We start from the raw sequence: 22,012 nt of genomic DNA on the forward strand, positions 1-22,012 counted from the left end.
ACAGCTGCACACTTATCAGGGCAGGTGCATGACTACAAAACACGTGACAGGTGACGACCAAAAGAAAGAAGAAGAAGAAGAAGAAAAAAAAGAAAAAAAGTTGATGCGAGATCATTCACATCCCCTACCTAATGTCAATATGGTTTAAATATAAAAAAAATTAAAAGAACCATGGAAAAGCATAAATTAATGCCAACAAACCCATAACTTCAAATACATAGAAACATCCATTGTCCAGGCTAACAAGCAGCCTAAAATCTTTTTAGACAGATTATAAATATCCAATATGTATAAATATCATAATGCTGAAGAAAAACACTACAAAACATGATGCAGCATATATCCAATTTATAAAATATAGAATTTATACATTGATAAATTAACAATAATAAATAAATCATACTATTATTATCAATTTATTTTCAATGTATTTATCAGTTATATCTATAATGTATCATATATATAAAATGTAAATGTATAAATAATAATAATACAACTAATACTATTATTAGTAGTATAATATAAAAATAATTAAATATTATTGCTAGGGAGAAAATAATTTGTATGTATGCATGCGTGTGTGTGTGTATGTGTGTGTGTGTGTGTGTATATATATATATATATATATAAATTAATTTCTCCCTGGCAATAATAAATATGTATATGTATGTATATGTATATGTATATGTATATATATATATATATGTATATGTATATGTATATGTATATGTATATATATGTATATGTATATGTATATATATATATATATATATATATATATATATATATAGAGAGAGAGAGAGAGAGAGAGAGAGAGAGAGAGAGAGAGAGAGAGAGAGAGAGAGAGAGAGATGAATAAATAAATAGATGGATAAACTAGTTATGGAAAACTAGAACCCATAATCACTAACCAAACCTGTGCATCTTAAATAGAGCAACAAGCTGTGGGTGAGAGGCTAGAAGATTTGTGGTCTGTCTTTATTTTGATCGTACGGTCATACATCCTGTAAACAACGACTCGTGTCTAAACAAAAAGAGGAAATCCTGAGAGATCTTCACATGATGAGGAACTACATCCTGAACAAGCTCACAGCTTTTGAAAGTTTATTTACAGATGGAGTCTGCAGAACTAGATTTGCACACACAGTATGGAGATATTAGGCTGCACTCCTCTGGAGGGCTCGCTGTGCTCCGTGCTGACGCGCTCTATTACCATGACCTCATGAGGTCTATTTTCCTAGTGTCAGTGTGATGGAGAGTCTTCCCTAGCAGCAGTTGGGCACCATGACTGTGATCTCTTGAAGGATAGCATGGCACTAACCACAACAAAGGAGATCTTACTCACCATCCACCTTTCTTGAGACTGAATCACCCAGACATGTTAACATGCAACAGAACTAGACCGAAACCCCCGACGTTAGCCAGAGCAGATGGTAGATTTCATTTGACACTAATAAAAATGTGCTTTTTATTTTTATGACCTTTATGATTAAACTCACAAAATCATTCAATTTGGGTTTATTTCAGTTTTATTTTTAACTGTTTGTTACAATGAATCATTAAGACATTGAGAAACTTGGAGGAGGGACAGTAAGACAAACATTTAAAACAAAGTTGTTGTTTTTTAAAGCCATTTACGCAATATGTATATATAAAATATTTCCATCATTATTTGTTCAAAGAAATTATTCAAATGATTTTCAACTTGATAATGTTATAATCATAATAAAATGGTCAAAATTAATTATAAAATTACAATCATATTTTTATTTATATAATACTTAAATAATTGTCAACTTATCAAATATTGAAGAAATATTTTTAATATTGGAAATAAACTGAAAACTGAATGATTTAAAATTAATATTTAATATTGATATACTGTATGATATAAAAGTATATTCAAAATAATATAATAACTAATAAAAATGTACAATATATTTTTTTTATTGATAAAATATTTAATCAATATTTGTCAAGTTTAATATAATATCTAATAAATATAATTCAATGAATTTTTTTTAGAGCTTTTTCATCCAGTCTGAATTCTTCACTTGAGTGTTTTTCTCTTAAACAAGTGACGATATGCCTTAATATAGCTTTATTTTGTCTCCACCCCCCATTGAACCCATTGAGACTGAAATAGGTTTTATATCCATTTAGTCGCTGAGGTAATGTTCCTGTTACAAACACTCAAGTAAACTTAGCAATGGCGAGGCGGGAACATGAAACCACTGCTTGAGCAATTCTGTTGCAGTGTCAAAGCGCGAGGCGATTACAGCGCTGCCAGAAAACTAGTCGAAGGGTGGATCCAGATTTAATTCCCATTATGTTCCACTTATAGGTGGCAGGACTCGGGTCCAAATGTCATGGGAATAAGGTGTGACAACAGTTAATTAATCATGTGTTTTTTAACAGACTTATGGTCCTGTTTGGGAGGCACCTTTAAAAATGTTGTTTCATAGAAATGAAAGTGGAAGAATGAAGCATGGCAGACGGGGAACAATGGCAGACGGGGAAAACCTGTTCAAAAACCTGTTTTATATTTAGAAAAATATTTACATGAAGAGCTCCCTTTTGCTGATATGGTTCTTTGGGGTTAAGGTTTCTCATTCTACACTCTTGCACTTTCAAAACATTGTTGTTTAGTGGCGATCCAGCGGAAAAAATATTGCTTTCATTACAAAACACGGGGATGTCATGCAACCTGTACAAGTGACGGATGAATTTGTGACAAAGTACCTTAGAGTGCAACTGGACGCACTTATAAGTTTATTTATTTTTGTAAACTTGCATGATAATATGGTTAGTTGCATTTTATATTGCATTTTTCATATATTTTTCATCTGTCCAAAAAACTATATGTTTCAAGTAGGGCTGGGCGATATGGCCATACAAAATTATCACGATCATTTTTTTTTATATCAGTCGATATCGATAATTATCACGATAAATGTCAAACCTTTATTTCTTTCAAGTTTAAAGGCAAATTTTTTGCTCTTAAGTGAAAGTTGTAGAAACCAGAGCGTTAATTGTGGTTTTAAACTACTCTTTATTGTCAGAACATATCATGACAAACACTTGCCAAACAGGAGAACATTTCACAAAACATTTGTCATTCTCCCTTAACAAAATAAATATCTTAATAGAACAAATTATTTCTTAGTTTCTGCATGTGTAATTTTTATTTGTTAAAATGTAATATTCTGACTAACCATTGGTCATCCAGTATCATGCATTTAGATCATGATAACAACAGATAAAACCAGGTATAGCCTATAGCACCTCACTATCATGGCAAAATATAACTTTATGGTTTCTATGGTATTTGTATGAAAAACTAGCCTGGTTAAAACCAGACCCTTCTCAGTTGAAACTGAGTGTAGGGTCTGGCGAAGCTATGTAGACAAATCATTTCCAAAGGGGCGTCACCAACCGACGTAGCTCAAATTCCTCTGGGCGCAATTGGATAGTCATAAAACCAATCAGATCGATAAAGGAGATGACGTATGCTTCGAGTGTTGTTCTTTGCTCCGGTTTTAACGAAAACGGTAAGTTTAAATCGCTCAAAACAGACGCGATAACTGATTCGTTTATATACTGTCTATGATTCGAACGAGTAATGTTCCACGGCGGCATCCATCTTTGTAATGAAATCTCCTTCAGCGTCGCTGCGCTGTCGTCATCATGTAAATCCCTCCCCAAACGTTTCTGATTGGTGCCGCGATTTCGGCGGCACAGAAATGAGTTTGAATGGGCTCTTCTCCAGACTATCCTGGAGAGAGAATTAAAATTCGCCGGAAGTAGTCTGGGTTTTCCCAGGCTAATGAAAAACAGTAGCCTAAATACATTATTAAAGGAGAACTCTGTAACTCTAGCGAACTCTAGTCACTTCTTCGCTGATTTTCCCTTTTGTTGTCGCATGTTTTCCCCACGAGCTCCCCCTACAGCTGTGGGGGGGCGTATATTTCACAACACAGTCGTAAAAAACTCACTTGCGGCGGCCTCCTCCCCCTCTCTACCGCTGCTCATGTGCGTTTGTTTTGATCGGAGCAAGCCAACTGTATCGCGTGGAGCTATGTCTACCGAGGTGAGTAATCTGGTAATACATCATACATGCGTGTGTGTTTATGTCGAATTGCCGTAAAGCAATTTGTGTTTCGCGCTCGTTCTCGTTCTAGTTCTCGCTTCTCACGAGACTTCCAATTTCACTTTGCCGGGACGGCAGTGCGCAAGTTGCAAGGTTGGTTTTCCGCCTGGGAACGCTGGGGGGAGCGGGGAAAGTCACCAATATCACCAGAACAGGTTGTTTAACCATCCAAATGATTTCTAGACAGTTTTATTAAGTTAAAAAAGTTACCAAGTTCTCCTTTAAATACTGCAATTATATTCCATTAGTCCTTTAATACATCGTCTACATTAATAATATAATACAATTCAATATGTATGTCCCACATTTCATGGTGCAGTTAATATTACTAGGCTAACGTTACAGCAAATCCATGGTAAATGATGGGAATTTGTAGACGGAAAAGCCTTCTGACTGTATCGTTGTTGCTCCGGTTTGTCAGCGCCGTTTCATCTGCCTTTAAACTGGTTTAAATCACGGAGACATTGTGTTCTTCGCTGAATTCAAGCGCTTCTCACTGGATCTCGTGAGCGAGACCGATCAGAATAAACGCCTCTGCTCTAGTGAGTTTGCGCTGCGCTGCGGTTTGGACTTTGAGCTGAGCGGATAAATGGTCTGCGTGGCACGCGGTTCAAATGAGTTTCGTTCCTCCTTTGGCGCATAAACATTATCGAACATTTATTGAACTCTTGATATCGTTTTATTGAGAAAAATTATATCGCGATAATTATCGTTATCGTTTTATCGCCCAGCCCTAGTTTCAAGGGGTCATGACATGAGAAATCAAATTTGCCTTGATCTTTTGACTTATAATGGCTCGTTTCCACCGAGCGGTACGGTACAGTACAGTACGGTACGCAATTATTTCCGTTTTGATTGTCAGAAGTTGTGAATGGTACCAAAATACCGAACTGTACCGTACCACTTTTTTGGGACCCTAGCACAGTAGTCCGGTACTAAAGGGTGGAGCTAGACTTACTGCAGAACGTTGATTGGTTGACAGAGAATCATCACTCATCAACACAAGAGGCGCCATTTTTTAATATACAGTTGAAACACAATACCGTGAGAATGACGTCGATCATTACTTTCCGGCATACACCACACCCTTCAAGTAAGGGTACTGTTGGCAGTGGAAACGCAAGGCGGATCAGGGTTTACCGTCACGAATCGCACTGTACTGTACCGCTCGGTGGAAACGAGCCGTAAGAGTTCCTTGTATCATTAAAACATCCTGCCAGTTTCATTGCTTAAAACCTCCTCATTATAAACAAAGCATTTAAATGGCACGTTTTGATATTGCGGAATCTGTGAAGTCACATGGGCAAATACTAGGGGTGTGACGAGATCTGGTGCCACGAGATCTCGCGAGACTAAAACATGACGAGACTTCTCGTTGAGTAAAAAAGTTGTTAGGGAGCGTGAGGGTGAAATCAGCACAGAGTATGCCACCGCTACATTCACATTACATTACGGTGTACACCGCGACACCACCTCCACTGCCGTTTTGCTGTTTTTTATAAAAATAAAAACCATTGTAACCAACAAACTATTGTAAACGTCTACTCTGCTCATCCAGCACTGATCGTGTGACGATGGCGGAGGATTCGTTGCTCAACAGAGAGTCTGATAAATGTCTTAGGGGCGGTTTACACAGAATGCGTTTTTCCATTCCAATGCGCTACATTTCCAATATCTACTTTTCCATTGTCTTTCTATGTAAACACGCGCTAGACGGATGTGTATAATGTTGCGCTCGTGTCTTACATCTTTTGCAGCGTCTCGCGCATTTTAAAATCATGTTAAAATCAGTTCAAATTTTACAAAATGCATCTCGAGACCTTGCGTTTTTTCCCCATTCAACTGCCAGCATCTCACGTTTTATAAAGCAAAAACGCATTCTGTGTGAACGGCCCCTTATCTTGTAGAATGCGCGCTCAGCACCTCCACTACGGAGTGCGCGCGATCACAAATTTGAAAGTGAAAGTAAAACTCGAGCTCCCTGATGAGCACAAATTAGGCTGCAAACAATAGCATAAGTGTCTCATCACAGCCCTAGCAAATACATTTGCATATGCCTGCCTTTAGAGCAAGAATCGACAAATAGTTACACATCGTTGCACCATAGGCCCCGCCCACTGGCGTTCAGTTGCTTAATGGCTGACATTTGCCTACACTGGATGTGATCGTCATATCAAAAATTAAGCAGGCAGCTGGATTGGATCCGACAGCAGCTGCGTCATAACTGTAAGTAAACGATTTTATAATGCATTGTCTGTAAATGTACAGCAATGTACATTATAAATGTATAACAATATTATAAGTTAACCTCAAGGAACATATCAAAAATAAAAAAATCCATTTCATGAAATCCATTTTCCCTTTAAAGGAAATCAACTGTTAAAAAGACAAGTTTTCTTTATTATGTGAAATAATCTTGATCTCAATTTTGACCAAAATAGATATGCTTGATTATGGACATAATCATAATCATGATTGTTTTACAGAAGCTAAAAAACTTAATTTAGTAGCAAAAAATTTTTTTCCCTGTCTAATCCACTCAAACACAAAAAAGACAACAAAAAAGAAAAGATACTACAGATATTTAATTCTCAAATAGCCACGTAACAATATCCACTCATCAATAACGAGTCTTTGTGAGATGACAAACAGAGTCTTCATCCTGTCTAGACACCATTTCATCAGTTGTGAACGCAACACAAGGAGGATCAAAGCCTTTGAGATACGCCAACATCCCGAACAGCAGGGCCTTACCTGAGAGAGGTCTCCGTTCCGAGAGAGATCCAGGGTGGGGAAGTCGAAGTCGAAGTCGCTGATGCCATTGGGAAACAACTCCGTGATCATGTCTGATGGGCCGTTGAAAAGGTGCTGCCTGAGAGAGACAAAATAAAAGAAAGAGAAGCATTAGGACATAGTTTCGTGATGGATCACGAGTAGAGTAAACAAAAAAGGAAGAAGGAAATTCACAGTTTTTTGTGTCATGAAAACAAACACATCACATCCTGGTGACAGCAATGTGACCGAAAAAGTCAGGATGGGACATAAAAAAAGATTTACACATACACATAATGAGTAATGACTTGTGCACATTATAAACACGTCGATATAAATGACACATTAAAATACCTTAAAGAGACTAAAAATAAGTAAAATGACTAAATTTTCAATTTGGGTGAACTATGTGTTTAAAGTTAAGTTCACAGATGTGTATATTTGTATAGGCTTTAGATATCAAAGTGTCTCCACTAACGGCATACCATCAGGTGACATTCATTCATTAACTACCTTATGAGTCATGCACGTCATGTGACATTCACTTTCAGTTCTCTGTCTCTAACTTTTTCGGAAATCACCACATTACATTTCAGGAAGCTTAATTCCGAGGTGGATATTTTTGTTGCGTTGCTAGTTAGGATTGCTAGTTAGGATAATACATTTGAACTGTTTTGACAGCAAGCTGCCATTGGGAATATGTGACTTGATCAGAGAACAGAAACCTTTGCTCTTAAATGAGCTGATGTAGGATGAGTTATGACAAAACACACACACACACACACACACACACACACATAAACACACATAAATACATATGCAGTGGCATGAGACTTCAACTTCCTGACAACTTCCAACATCTGGGATTCAAAATGTCTAAATATACAGAATGGTATGGGATTTTGAACAAATGTAAAAGAGGCATTATGATGCAAAATAAATATAATATATTTAAAATGTATATATTATTATTATTATTGTGCTGATTATAAAATTATTATTTTTAATGATATTAAATTCTAAAAATATAAAAGATTAGCCCCCATTGTATGAATAATATACACATACACTATCGTTCAAAAGTTTAGGATCAGGTTTTTTTTTGTCAGTAAAGACTTTTATAATGTTACAAAAGATTTCTAGATCAAATAAATGCTGTTTCATTTGAACTTTCTATAAATCAAAGAATCATGAAAAAATAGATCACGTTTTCACAAAAATATGAAGCGGCCCAACTGTTTTCAACATTGATAATAATATTAATAAGCATATTAGAATGATTTCTGAAGGATCATGTGACACTGAGGACTTCAGTAATGATCTCAGGAATTAATTACATTAAAAATATTCAAATAAAAAAACACTTATTTTAAATAACAATATTACGATTTTTACTGCATTTTTTAATCAAATAAAAGCAGCCTTGGTGAGCAGAAGAGACTTCTTTCAAAAACATTTAAAAAAATCTTACCGACCCCAAAATTTGAACGGTAGTGTATGCATCATAATTTATCCATCCGAAATGGACGACAACTGCTGAAACTATTAGTGTAGTTTGGTTCGATTAAAATGAAACCTGGTGCGATTGCTCTGTTAGTGCGGTTCATCTGAATAAGTGTGAACGCTGCCATCCGAACCACTGAAAAGATGCGTCTCGGTCCGCTTCCAAACGAACTCTGGTGCGGTTTGACTGAAATACGAACGCTACAAGGACAAAAGGCATCTAAATGAACCAAAAACAGGACATGATGTCAGAAGATGAGACCCTAAAAAGGACGGATGGTTCAAGCATACCGTTTTTTTCCTCATCATATTCGCGTACGCCGTCAGAACCACGTCTCCTCACAGCAGATCTTCATTAATGTGTGACTCCTTTACACATCTTAAAAGCTCTTAACAAGTTCTCAGCTGGTCAAAATTTTGCAAAATCAGCTGGGTTTTTTTTGGTCTGGACCAAACGAACCAAGTGAACCGAACTACAAGTCTGAACACACTCTTAAAAACTAATATGGCACTACGTGACACTATAAAGTAAATATTATAATTCATTTTAATTACAAAACCAGCGAATTTGCAGTTCAGCGCATTTGTGTTCCTCAAATAAAATGGTCCATATTTACATATCCTCAGACTCAGAGGTTATATGGAAATCCCCTTCTTCTAATATTGCACCGCAAGCTTGGCACATCGATTCAAGCACATTCCATCAACACAATACAATTCACTCGGCACTAACCTCTGGAACACTGAACTCATCCCATAATGCCCCGTCTCTGTCTTGTGTAATCACATCCCTCTGAGAAAAATCACTTGTATCTGCAGCAAACGGTGGAGGGAAATGGACTGTAAAATAATTTTCAGGCTAGTAAATAAATGCGAATAAAGTATATAGTCTTTTGGTCTGATTATTTTAATGCTTTCAGACGGAGTGTGGCGGTCAGGTAAACAACATTCATCATCCAAGTCTAGACACCTTCATAGACTGACTATTCAACAACCACGTACACATTACGATATGATGAACAGACTGTAAAACTATCCATCAATGCTTGTTATCATTGTGTTAAATTAAACATGGCACCAGAAGTATTATTTGAGACTGTAACAGCGAGATTCCAACTTGTCTGGGTGACTTTCACTGATTCAATTTGAATTATTATTACTATTATTTGGTAGTTTTTTTAAATAATAATAATAATAATTATTCAAATTAATGTCAATAACAACATTGTTATTATTATTATCAATATTATCATCATCAGTATCAAATAGTTTTTATATTCATTATTATATAAAAAAAATGTATTAGCATTTTTATTAATTATAATTATTATAAATAATAATACCACCAATGGAAAAAAAGTATTATTATTATTCATTATTTTATTATTATTATATTACTTTGAACAATGATGGAGCTATACTTGACCCATCTTCTGGGGTGTCTTCGTAGTAGCATATACAACAAAAAACAACTCCTTATAAAAAAAAACTAAATGTATAATAGTAGTTATAAACAAATACAAAGAAAATAACAATTTTGTCTTTATATGGAACTCAGTGGTGCTTTTACTAAATTTTTTTGTTTTGTTTTTTTCTTCCAGAAAGACGAGAGTGTCCACTAAATGCTGAGGGGATAGTTTGTAGCGTGTGTGTTTCAAATTTTTTTCATCTAGTTCAATAATTTGTCATCTCGTCAAGTTGTTCGACAGGGAACAAAGGTCGCACCGGTGGGAAAAATGTTCCAATGAATCGTTCGGTTTGTAACGCGTACCGAACCGAAAGCCTCGTACCAAACGGTATCGTTACACCCCTATGCATAGACATAGACACACACAACACACACAATATTAATATTATACAATACAATATTCAAATATATTAAATTATTCAAATGTATCGAATTATTATTAGTATTAATAACAATAATAGCAACAATAATAATAATATATTTGCTTCAATTGAAAAATATAATATAATAACCATGTTGTCTGAACTAAAAATACAAAGAGGTTTGAATCATCTGAATGGCTATGACTCATTAAATTGGGAAAACTGGTATCTGGTGTCTTGCTCTGACTGGAAGAATGTAATATGAAGCATAAACTAATAACCATGAAGTTTGGCATTTTCCTATTCTGTCTACAAAAGCTGATGATAAAAAAAAGCCAAAGCACCATTAAAGGTTCTCACATTGCTAGCGATGAAATTCTGTGAATGCATCAAGTTGTTTTTCCACCAAGGAGTGGGTGGACAGGATGTAGCACTGACGCTAGCATCAACCACAAACTTATTCTTTCTAAAACCGAGACCCCTATTTCGACGTTTTCAAACACATTGACCTTTGCACACATATCTCGTCTGTCTCTTTTCCCTGTGCCATATTTCTTCAACAAATCGCTACTGTGTGTGTGTTATAAATACAGAGAGAGGACTTCCCACAGTCTCTGTAAACAAAACACCCCTCCGGTCACGTGACCTCTGATGGCACTTGGATCACATGAAATGATCAGGCATAGCAACAACTCCTGAATGACACGTCATTAGAGGAGTATGAGTGGCGAATTGCATACATTCTTTGAGCTGTTTGTCAGACATTTCGATAGCAGCAAGTAGCAAAAATAGTTATTTTTCAGAATGTTTAAAGATATTTTGTACACACAATGAAAGTCAACGGGGTCCAAAAACAACACTGTTTGGACTCCATTGACTTTCATTGTAAAAAAAAGAAAGAAAAGAAACATTTTTTAAATGATCTTATTTTGTGTTCCCCAGAAAGAATGAAAGAAAGTCAAACAGTTTTGAAAACTAAATGACAACTTGATTTAAATTTTGGGCGAACTATCCCTTTAAAGTTGGCATTTAACGATGCAATGATTTCTTAAACAAAAGCCACAAAGCAGATTTCTAGGATAAGTCATTCTGGTGCCAAGGGCTTCACCACGTCGACTAAAGTTACAGACTCAGTCAGGTGATAAAGTTTCTATCACATGTCATGTCAAGTTCAGGGATGTTTTCACTTGCGTCTTATCGGGTCATGTAGATGTGAATAGACACATTGTGACATTCTGTATCAAGCTTACGAATACAATACAGTTCTTTAAGGTCAAATAAGTCAGAAAACTACTGCGTCAACTTGCAAAAGGTCTTCCCCTGTGGAAATGGCAGACATAACACAATGGTAACACGCTTTTCTTAAAGTCAACGCCAAATGTCATTAGCAACTCACTTTACTTTCATAATCAGATGCATGTCAGAGTGAAACAAAATACAAATGTAGGCTGGGATGATATGCGAGGGATTGATTGGATAGTAAAAAAAATAAAATTGGCTTTAAACACCATTTTGATGGAAGATTACGAAGACAAAAATGTTTTGTTTTTTCCTCTGGAATAATGTGCACAATAACACCAGGAGCACGTGTTAAGAAAGTTAAGTTTTGGTTTCATGTTCACTTTTAGGTTTCCTCCAGTTTTGGAAAACACTCCAAACCAAACATCCTTATCAGGTATCGTGATTAGACAGAAGTCTGGGTACTTACTGGTTTTCAGATTGCACAGGACAGGGTAAGCTGTAGGTTTGATGGGGGAAGCTCCAAGGGTTGTTAGCAAACACGTGGCTCTGAAATAGAGGAAGTGAAAGGTTTAGAGGCTAAAGTTTATGTGTTAGGTAGGAATGCACCAGTATTAGTTCTGGCCTTTACGATTATCTAAAAAAAAGTAGATACTAAGTAGTAACTATGATGTTATGGCTGATAATGAATAAATGGCTGATATGAAAATGTTATACTAAAGTTCTAATAACAAAAGATGGAAATTATGGCACATGCATTTTTACATGTAAATACTAAAGCTATTTTTAAAGGAAATTTACTAGAAAAACTAGCCTACACATAAAACTAAAACTAACAATCACCAAGTGAAAACTAAACTAACAAGGAACACACTGAAAATAAAACAGAAACTAAAATAAAAAAATCATAACCATTAAACCATTGAGAAGAGCCAAATGAAGCCTGCAAAAAAATAGCGAGTCATTCTGTTTAAACCCAAAATGCGAGTCCACAGGAAACCCCCTTCATTTGTACAAATAATATTTACACTCATGATGACATCACTGTACTCCAACACCGCCCAAATATTTACCTTACAGTTCCTTTTTCCACTTTAAAACCATCTTTTTCTTTGATTTTTACTGGGTGTTGTCACAATACAAGAATCATGATAACAGTATTCGAATGAAACAGCAAGAAAAAGCATCACTTTATCAGAAATTGTGTCTACCAACTGTTAAAATGACTCTGCGACCACAAAGACGTCATTCTGAGTGTCACCCACATACACCAAATTCTTGAGGTTTTGCCAGATATCAGAATGAATGACCTGAGTTTTTGAAAAAGGAAACTAGTGATGAACATTATGATTATGAGTATTTGCTAGGTACAGTAGATTAGAGTTTTGTCTTGCCACAAAAAATGTGCTGATCCTAATACCAAGAGGGTGGTGTAGTGTTGTGGGAGGGTGGTGTAGTGTTGTGGTTAACAATCTAGGCTGGTAACCAAAAGGTTGCAGGTTCGAACCTAGGTCATGTTTTTGATTGGTGCGACCACTTTCACACACTAAGACATGATGCTAAATGAAAGAGAGCTAATCTGAGTTACCATAGGGGGTGGCAGGACGAACCCCCCGGCATCCAGCTGAGGTCCATCCGAATGTGAGAAGCTGTGCCCGTCCATAGCAGGCGGAATTGAGAGCGATGGCATCAGACTGCAGTCTCGCACACCGTATAAACCTGAGTGATCCGGTCAATGTCTTCACACCATGACCTAACCACACAAACAAAGGAGACACGGCACGTCCATAATTGTGGAAAATCAAGCGGGAGAGCATAATGAATCAGTTATGCTGTCAGTGTAAAAACTCTGTGAGAAATACCCTCAAGCAGGAAGAAAGACTCAAATGACACAAATAGTCATCTGGAACAACACACACGGTTATTAACGGTGAAATACACCTTAAAATAATCCATTCCTGCTCTCCAAACACTGTGAATAGATCTATTATCATCAACTAAACGAGCATAAAGGTTCACACGAAAACCTTTGTGAAGGCTTTCATTGATGAAGGCTTTCATTGACTATGCGACCTGAGACATGTGTGGCTGCTCTTACGTACAAAAGGATAATATTTGAATAGAATTCATTGTGAAGATACAAAATTGAGACATGGAGCAGTTAAAATTAAGAGAACAAACATCTTGGTATCACATGAAGGGACAACAACTGAAATGCAAAGGAAATTCTCAGAAGCCTGAAGCACAAAACAACTTGTGTTTCTCGTTAGGAAGTAGATAATATGCCAGTGAACAGTTTGCATGTTAAGGCTGATAACCGAGATAACATAATTATATTAAAATTCTATACTACTTTGTCTAAATAACTTAAAACACTAAAGTGAATTAAGCCATCACAACATATAAAGTCAAGAAAAAGGATATTCATTTTGAGTAGCATTACTATTAATACATATTTAACAGTGTTAGAAAACGATTCCTGTTTTTAAAGATTACGATTACGTCAGCTGAAAAGAAAAGTTGCAAAAAGTCTAAGGTTATGGTATAATTGGTTTTTCTCTACAATAACATGCACTGATATATCATGCACAATAAGTCCAGGGACATCTATTAAGGAAGTAAACAAGATTATTTTGATTTCATGTCGTCTATAAAAACACTCCACAAACTCCCGAGGTTGCATCCATATTTTTTACCCCGTCAAATGCCTGGGGCAGTCAATGCATCCCAGTAAGAGGAGGTGTCCATCTATCTAACCCCTTGCCACAAAGGACAATCAATACTGATTACTATTGAGTTGATGTCCTCTTCCAGTAAAACACCATTATCTTTACTGGAAGACAAGGGGGAAAAAAAGATGAGAAAGCACCAAGGATAGATATTTTTATAGGAACGAAACGTACACGGGTTTTATTTGATATAACATTCCAGAAAAATAATAAGAAACACATAAAAGGTCTATTGAAGGAAACAAACTGGGAGGCTGTATTGAAAGAGAAGGAAGCCTAAACTCCAATTGAAATCCGAGATTATGTATCTTGATGCATGCGATGGGGCCACTATTTTCAAAAAATGATAATCTGATTCAAATGTATAAAATAAATTTGTAAATATAAATGTATTTAGTGAAAAAGTAATCTTAAAGAACCTTTTTAAAAATAGGATAGGTTTAAAGAAAAATACATTATTAGAGAAGAATTGCTGCGTTGCGACAGATCACGTCGCAAACCTGACATGTGACATTCTCAACGCTTTGTATTTCAATAATAGGAGTCATTACTTTAAAAATAGAATGAAAATCAGCACTGGCGGTGACATGGAGGGGGAATTCCTTCAAACAAGAAAGAAAATCCTCCGGTCTGGCTTTCAAAACCAACCGAGCTAAGAGAACTTAGGTTTCAGATCTGGACAAAAAGTGCCCGTCTGATAATCACACCGGAGGCTTACAGATGGTGTAAATTACAAAAGCTTATTCCGTGACCACAGCACATGAGACTGTTGCCACAGCAGGGTGCCTGCGGCGCGAGACCTGATGGATGCCTCACGCGGGTCCACTAATCTTCTCTGATCTCTCGCAATGGGATCGCTTGTCTTTCAGGGAATGGGAAGAAAAGGAAACATGCATAATGTAATGGGAAAAAAAGTCCTCAGGCTTGTGGCAAGGCATGGATCACCATCAGGGGTTTCCCATGTTTCCCCTCAAGAGTTAGTTAAGGCCACCGCTCACATTCTGATGCATCACGGTGAGCGGGAGCACGTGGAAGTCATCCAGGAACGTGTGACTCCGCTAATCCGCTCATCCTTGTGAGCTTTCACACTTTTATCAGGGTTCACGATGTTCTTGGATCAATGAACCTCATGTGTTCTGATGAGTGAAATTGTTCTGTAACAGTTAATGCATATAATCAAGTAAGGAGAGATTGTGATTTAACACTGATTTAGAGGAGGTCAGCAAACATGGCACAGTTTTCATCTTCTGTTTGCTTTATGTGGTCCGGTGCCAAAACTGAGTTGTATCGCTGTGTCCTCGTTTGTTCTCTGTCTATCTCAGTCCTTCATCTCTGGGTAAAGGTCTTGTCAGGAGACTGCACTAGGAAGAGCCAAACGAGTGTGTTATCTGGCCACAGAGACTGACTTCAACGGGTCTCGCATGACAGGCTGGGAAAGCCGAGCTTGCGAGGGCAGACGATCCCGGGAGATAGAGGAAAATCATGCTGACACTTGTTTGGAAACAGTCGAAGCTAATGCAATTAGAGAAACAAACTAAGCATGCTAAGTGCGTCCAAACGTGTTTGCAATGGCAGAGCTAGACACATTGATTAAGGGATTAAATATTCAAGAGGGGAAAGAGTTACTCTGCTAGTGCCGTCACACGCAAAACATAGCACTGACATACACTACCGTTCAAATGTTCGGGGTCAACTTTTAAATTTATATTGTTTTTCAGGAAGGATGCATTCATTTGATCAAAAGTCACAGTGGCTATACGTTACAGATTGTTCCAGAGTTCTTAACAGCTGGAGGCAAATGGCAAACATGGCAGACATAATACTCTAAATGATTCATTCAAAAGAAAACTACACTACTTAGGGTGTATTATAGTGTCTACTAAGCCTATATCTTTGTATAATCACGATTACAGGCAATATTGTCTAGCTGGGTGGGACATTTAGTTTTATCAAGCATCAGCAGGATGAATTTAATGAAGTCATTGTGAGTCATACCGGGCTTTCATTTCATTGAAGGAGAGAGCCATCTCAGAGGTTTACCGATGTCATTCAGAACCTACGATCAATGGAGGCTATTCAAAGCTAAACCACGTTAAAAGGGATGTGCGTAGCTGGCGGCTTTATGAAGTATTTTTCCAAAAGACTCAATGATTCATTTTGTTCAGCATATCGGCAACATTAAGCTAAATAATATATGATTGAAAATAAGAAGAAATGTGGGGTTGAAAATGACATGAGAGCAAATTGGAGCCACGCTCTAGTAGTAAATCTTCCAATATTAGTGTAGCTAAAGCTAAAAAAGGTCCCTCTAATGTTTAGTTTAGAAGTTCTCAGGTTGTTAAATGTTTTGGGAATGTTTAGATGTTTATGGCATCATGAGCCATTAAAAATGGTCATGGAAACTCGAGCCACAAACTGTTTTCATGATTTGAATTAATATAAACATGAAAACAATCAAGATTCCTTGGGGAAGGTTTGAAGGATATCTGCATTTAAAATAAAACTGGACGCATAAAGCATAACCAAGAAAAAAACTTTCATAAAACAAAAAAAAACAAAAAACAAAAAACAATGGGACTCATGGATCTAACAAATGGCATGTTCATCTGAATATGCATTTGGATATCCTTAAAATAAACCTATGGGGGGGACAGAAACATTTGCTGCCTTTTCTTTCTCTCACTGGTCTATCCGCTGTCTTACTGGAACTTCAGTTGCCGCCCTCTTCCAGCACAACTCTGGCCCAGTTGCAGAGGGTGACGCCTTTTCAATTCCCTCCAAACCCGAGCAACTCCGGTCAACCGAGGGCCTTCATTTCTGCCCGGGGTCACGAAACCAACACTGAACCGCACTCTGATCCGACTAAATGACAGAGCAAAGGCTGCGTCCAGAAAAACAAGCCACACGCACGTTCCTGGGGTGCCGTCAAAACCAAGAACAGCCCTAATTTGCTTCCGAAGGAAAAAAGCATTACATAATATTACATAAACTGTAAAAAAAAAAAAAAAAGACCCAAGGAAACCTAATAAAGATGTTTAATTCAGGGACGGATAACTAAAACTTCATCCTTGTACTATTTTTGTTCAAGAAGAAAACACAATTGCATTGGTAAAGTGTCAATGATCTTATACAGGAAAACAAGGGTTTCTTCACAGAGAAACTGATTGAGCGGTTAGTTATGGGAAAACTGGGGGCGGACAAACCACCACAAGATCTCGAAGCTAGTCTTTCTGACCACAATTCTCAACCTTTCTCAATAAAAGTGTCATGGGCACTTTTTGTTTCAATCAGAATTAAATCACTCTGATTGATGAATCTTACATGTCCTAAATGGATTACAAAAGGTTTAAACCGCCCCTTACAATCCGAATTAAATTTCAATCGGATTTGGCTAATTCATTCCGACTGACGTGGTCACATACGTGACTTATTCCGACTGTGCTACTAGTTCGATTACAAATGGACTATTAGGATCCGTGTAAATGCAGCTTCTTTTTTCCTCTTGAAATGTCTTTAACATTCGCATTTGTATAGGTTTCCCCGTGACACAGCGCCCCTTCTGAAGACCAACCTATTACATCAGGAGTCAGGACTGACTTTGCAGGAACCCGATGGATCGGTAATCAGCAGATGTTACGATTGAAGACCATGAAGACGCCATGTCTAGTTCTGACGTGACGTGCGTGCTCTTTCACTATCAGAGTGAAACATTCCTTGAATGCACATTCCATACGCACAACCAGCGTTCAGGAGAGGAACGGTCGCCAGCGCTTCAATTGCATTCTACAGCAGGGGTTTTGACACAAACCCAGGATATTATCGTTATTAAAGACTAAAATTATTAAAAACATTTCTGTTAATTGAAATAAAGCTGGAATAAAATAAAATATACATTTATATATTATATATTAGTATAAAAATCTTAAACTAAACCCTTCCTATAGTATTGTTCCCGCTCATTTCTGGGGTCCGCTTCATTGGAATTATCTGCACACACACACTGGATTTGGCACAAGTTTTACTTCCTGACGCAACCCGGCACTCACACACACTCCTACAGCCAATTTGGCATTTCCAATCCACCTCACCTGCATGTCTTTGGACTGTGTGGGGGAAACCGGAGCACCCGGAGGAAACCCACACTGACACGGGGAGAACATGCACGAACACTCAAGCTATAGGCTAATACTCAAATAAAGGCTTGTGCAATAATCATCACCCACTGTTTGTGTAACCTGTTGGACTTGACCCAGCACCAATCAATCATGCACCCATGGCACTTCTTCACTAATTATACATGAACCATTACCTAAATTCGAGAAACTGAAAACTTGCGTTGATATGGTAATATGAATATACCAAACACAGCCATGATGACATTACTACAGCAGCAATATCTGAATATTAAAAAGCATTAATGATATTCAATAGTGGCCGAACAAGGGAAAACACTCCTTCAAGATAGCGAAACGGAAGCAGGAAGGGTTCATAGCCCGTGTCCCAGACTACTATCTTGAGTTAAATCACTGCTAGAGAGCTTTGTGCCCTCCCTGTACTTCACAACAGAGCTTTGTGCACCAAACTTTGAGCCAACTTTGAGCCAAAACTAACAAAGGAACAGAAAATAAATACCGGTATCATGAACTAAAGTGCATTAAACTGTCACATTTTGATGGATTATGTTATTTATGGTTGGAAAAAATTATGTGTACTTATTTGATTAATAAACATTTATTTTTTTTGACTTCATTTTTACATTTACATTCATTGTTTACATTTAGATGCCTCTGTCAGGGAGAGAGCAACTTTTTTTAATAGAATGAAAAATTTGATTTATTGGGTAATAATTCATCAGTCATGCTGGATGACATGCATTTTCCTTTTTTTATAAATAAAATAATATTAATAATTTCAGTTTCATGTGACAATCATCTATTCTTGCAGAAATCATTTAGGTTTAAAAAAAAAGAACCAAGCAATAAAAAACAGAAATAACTAAGGTGAAAAATCTCAAATAAAATTATAAATTGAATGTTATTTTAAGTTATTTTAGAGTTTAGTTGGCATAACATTTTTAATTTAATACATTTGAATTTTACCAAACTAATTTTTTACTTTCATTTTTAAACAAAAAGTTTAAACATACATAAGGCATTGAAATGACCAAAAAATTTAATAATATTTTGTATACTTAAATTCCTTATTCGTCACTGATTCAGGAGTTTAAACGACATTAAAATGTCATAATACAAAAAAAATCTAAATGATCCAAAAAGGCTTCAGTTTCAAGATATGTCTTGTCCTATCTTTTACACATATTAGTCTTTCCAAAACAAAACAAGGCCATAAATGCTTTTGTTTTTCCTTCCTGTAACCGTCTAGACCAAGTGATGTCAGTTTGCGTCATTTGTGGAGAACAAGAGACTTCTAATTGAGCTTCTCTACACTCTGCTGGCAAAGAAAGAAGAGGTTTGCGTGACTTCAGTTACACAATCCACTGTGTACACCATTGTCATATCTGACCAACAAGGCTTATATCACCAGAATAAAGAACGGCATAACTATCATAACTCACTTCTCCAAAAGGTTTTACTGAGAACGGATGACAGGCACCATGGTCCAAAAACGTTTCCATGGAAGGGTTAGTTTGCATTAGAGCAATTCTGTGGAAATATTAGAAATTCCCAGTAAAGACTGGCAAATAATCAGAGAAGTGAAAGAGTTACAGTCAATTCTATGAGACAATTATGAAACACTACAATATACCAATGATTTATTAGTGGCCTGGGAAAAACAAAATCACTTGGATACCAAACTAAACAACAGGTTGACATATTTAAAGTATAATATGAGTTCAGACAAGCCCAGCTCTAGCCTGAGGGGTTTACAACTCTTGGTTTCAATATCACTCATCCCTTATTAATAAACCTATTTCATCCATTAACTTAGAACTGTCACATTATTATGTAGTGCATTAGAGACCCATTCAACATAATGACAACTTTCAACTTTACGCAAAGATAGAGAAGTAACGTTACTGACGTGAAAACAGAAAGTTCCAACTCCTCTAACAGAAACTTGACAGTTAAGAGTCGAAATTAGCAGTCAACATAAAAACAAAGTTATTTCACTCGTTCAAAACCTGTCTATTAGAGGTATTTACCTTTTTTTTTTTTTTCTCTACGCATCAACCAAAACTCACAAAACTTTTCTCGACCCAGTGACTCTTTATAACAGCACTTCCGACATTCAAACTAACCAACTATTCGAACTAATACCATTATAAAACCACAAATACACAAAATAGCACAACACTGGAAAAATAATAGTCAATAAACTTGAAGTTTTCGTAACTGACAATCTGACTGCGCTACCCACACACACTGCGCGTGCGCCAGACAAGTTGGTCACCGGTACACAAACAACTCTGTTACTCTGACAGGAACAGGACTTAAAACTTGCTTACTTGAATAAAAGCAGCTCTTGAATATATTTCCCAGGTCTTTTCCCTCGTTTGACGCCTTGAGAGTGGTGAAAAAGAGAATAGCCCTGGTTTTGTGATGTTTTTTTCTCAGCTCGTCACACTTGAAGCCATGTTGAACTGAAAGCCGATACTTCCGCGGCTGCTGATCTTCACGTCTGAGTCTGACTGTGTTACGCAAATGATCAACCCAACTAGTGCGACGCCTGACTCAAACGTCAACGCCCAATCCGATGGCCAATCAAAGGCTCGTTGCCGCGTAAAATGATTATGAAGCGAGCATTCTACTGTAGCGTTCGCGTCGCGTCTCTCGCTGGCAGAGGTATTAACAAATGACGTAAAAAATATACAAAATAGCCATGTTTTGTAGTTAGATAGCCTCGAGGAAATATTCTATATACTTGCATGATGTTTAAAAAATGTTTTACTTTGTAAGGTCTCATCCTTTTACAGTAGCCTATGTGGTATCATCTCTTCGTTTGTTGCGCGCCCTGGTGGATGCATAGCTAAATGATATTTTTTGTCTCATATACCTTTTTTTTTTTTTTTTTTTGGTCTCATATTCAAATTCATTTTATTAGAGGATAACCCCTTGAGATGGAACATCTCGTTTTCGAGGGGGTCCTCAAGATAACACCAAACACTTACACACTTGTACATAGCCTACTAAAGCTCTTCCTCTCAACCAACCACCCCAACCTGTCCCACCTCTATCCAAAGCGTATTCACATAAACAATATAGTATAATATAAAGATATTACAGGAGAGAACCATATTTAACGAAGCCACAAAAACAATCAAATATATAGCCTACATATACATACATATACAAAAATACATACCTAAATACACATACATACACATATGCACGCAGACATGCATGTACACATATCATATCATATAATATCACTTTATGACAGACTCAGGGTCAAAACAGAAAAAAAACAAAAAGACAAACAAGACAATCATAAAAGTAGACAGGCGAATAATATTACAAAGATATAACGATACGGCAGTGTCTCCAAAACTTGGATCATGCTAGGGTCAAGATTCTATTCTATTCTATTCTATTCTATTCTATTCTATTCTATTCTATTCTATTCTATTCTATTCTGTTCTTAAAATAAAAAGTGTTTGACCTGCGGTGATTTGGTGTTTCAAGCAGATGTTTTTTACTAAAGCAATAGGATATAGGCCTACTACTTGCATTATCAGTCTCGGAAAATATTTTCTTAGCAGAATTAGCACCATGACGAGCATATTTATGACGAAATAAAAAAAGGCACATTTGTTTGGCTTGATTGTTCT

General features: G+C 36.7%; 1 protein-coding gene across 1 annotated transcript in view; it reads right to left on the reverse strand.

The window, feature by feature from the left end:
- Positions 1-20,873, reverse strand: part of sbno2b (strawberry notch homolog 2b) — a 45,251-nt gene extending 24,378 nt beyond the window's left edge. The window contains exons 1-4 of the mRNA XM_082138807.1: positions 20,690-20,873; positions 13,083-13,247; positions 11,964-12,043; positions 6,905-7,022 (exon numbers count right to left, since the gene is read on the reverse strand). Of these exons, the coding sequence (XP_081994933.1) occupies positions 6,905-7,022; positions 11,964-12,043; positions 13,083-13,184 (300 nt within the window). The 5' untranslated portion in view covers positions 13,185-13,247; positions 20,690-20,873. The remainder of the gene's footprint in view (positions 1-6,904; positions 7,023-11,963; positions 12,044-13,082; positions 13,248-20,689) is intronic.
- Positions 20,874-22,012: the final 1,139 nt, after the last annotated feature.

This window comes from Leuciscus leuciscus (assembly GCF_965113295.1).
Source record: "Leuciscus leuciscus genome assembly, chromosome: 15".
NCBI lineage: Eukaryota > Metazoa > Chordata > Actinopteri > Cypriniformes > Leuciscidae > Leuciscus > Leuciscus leuciscus.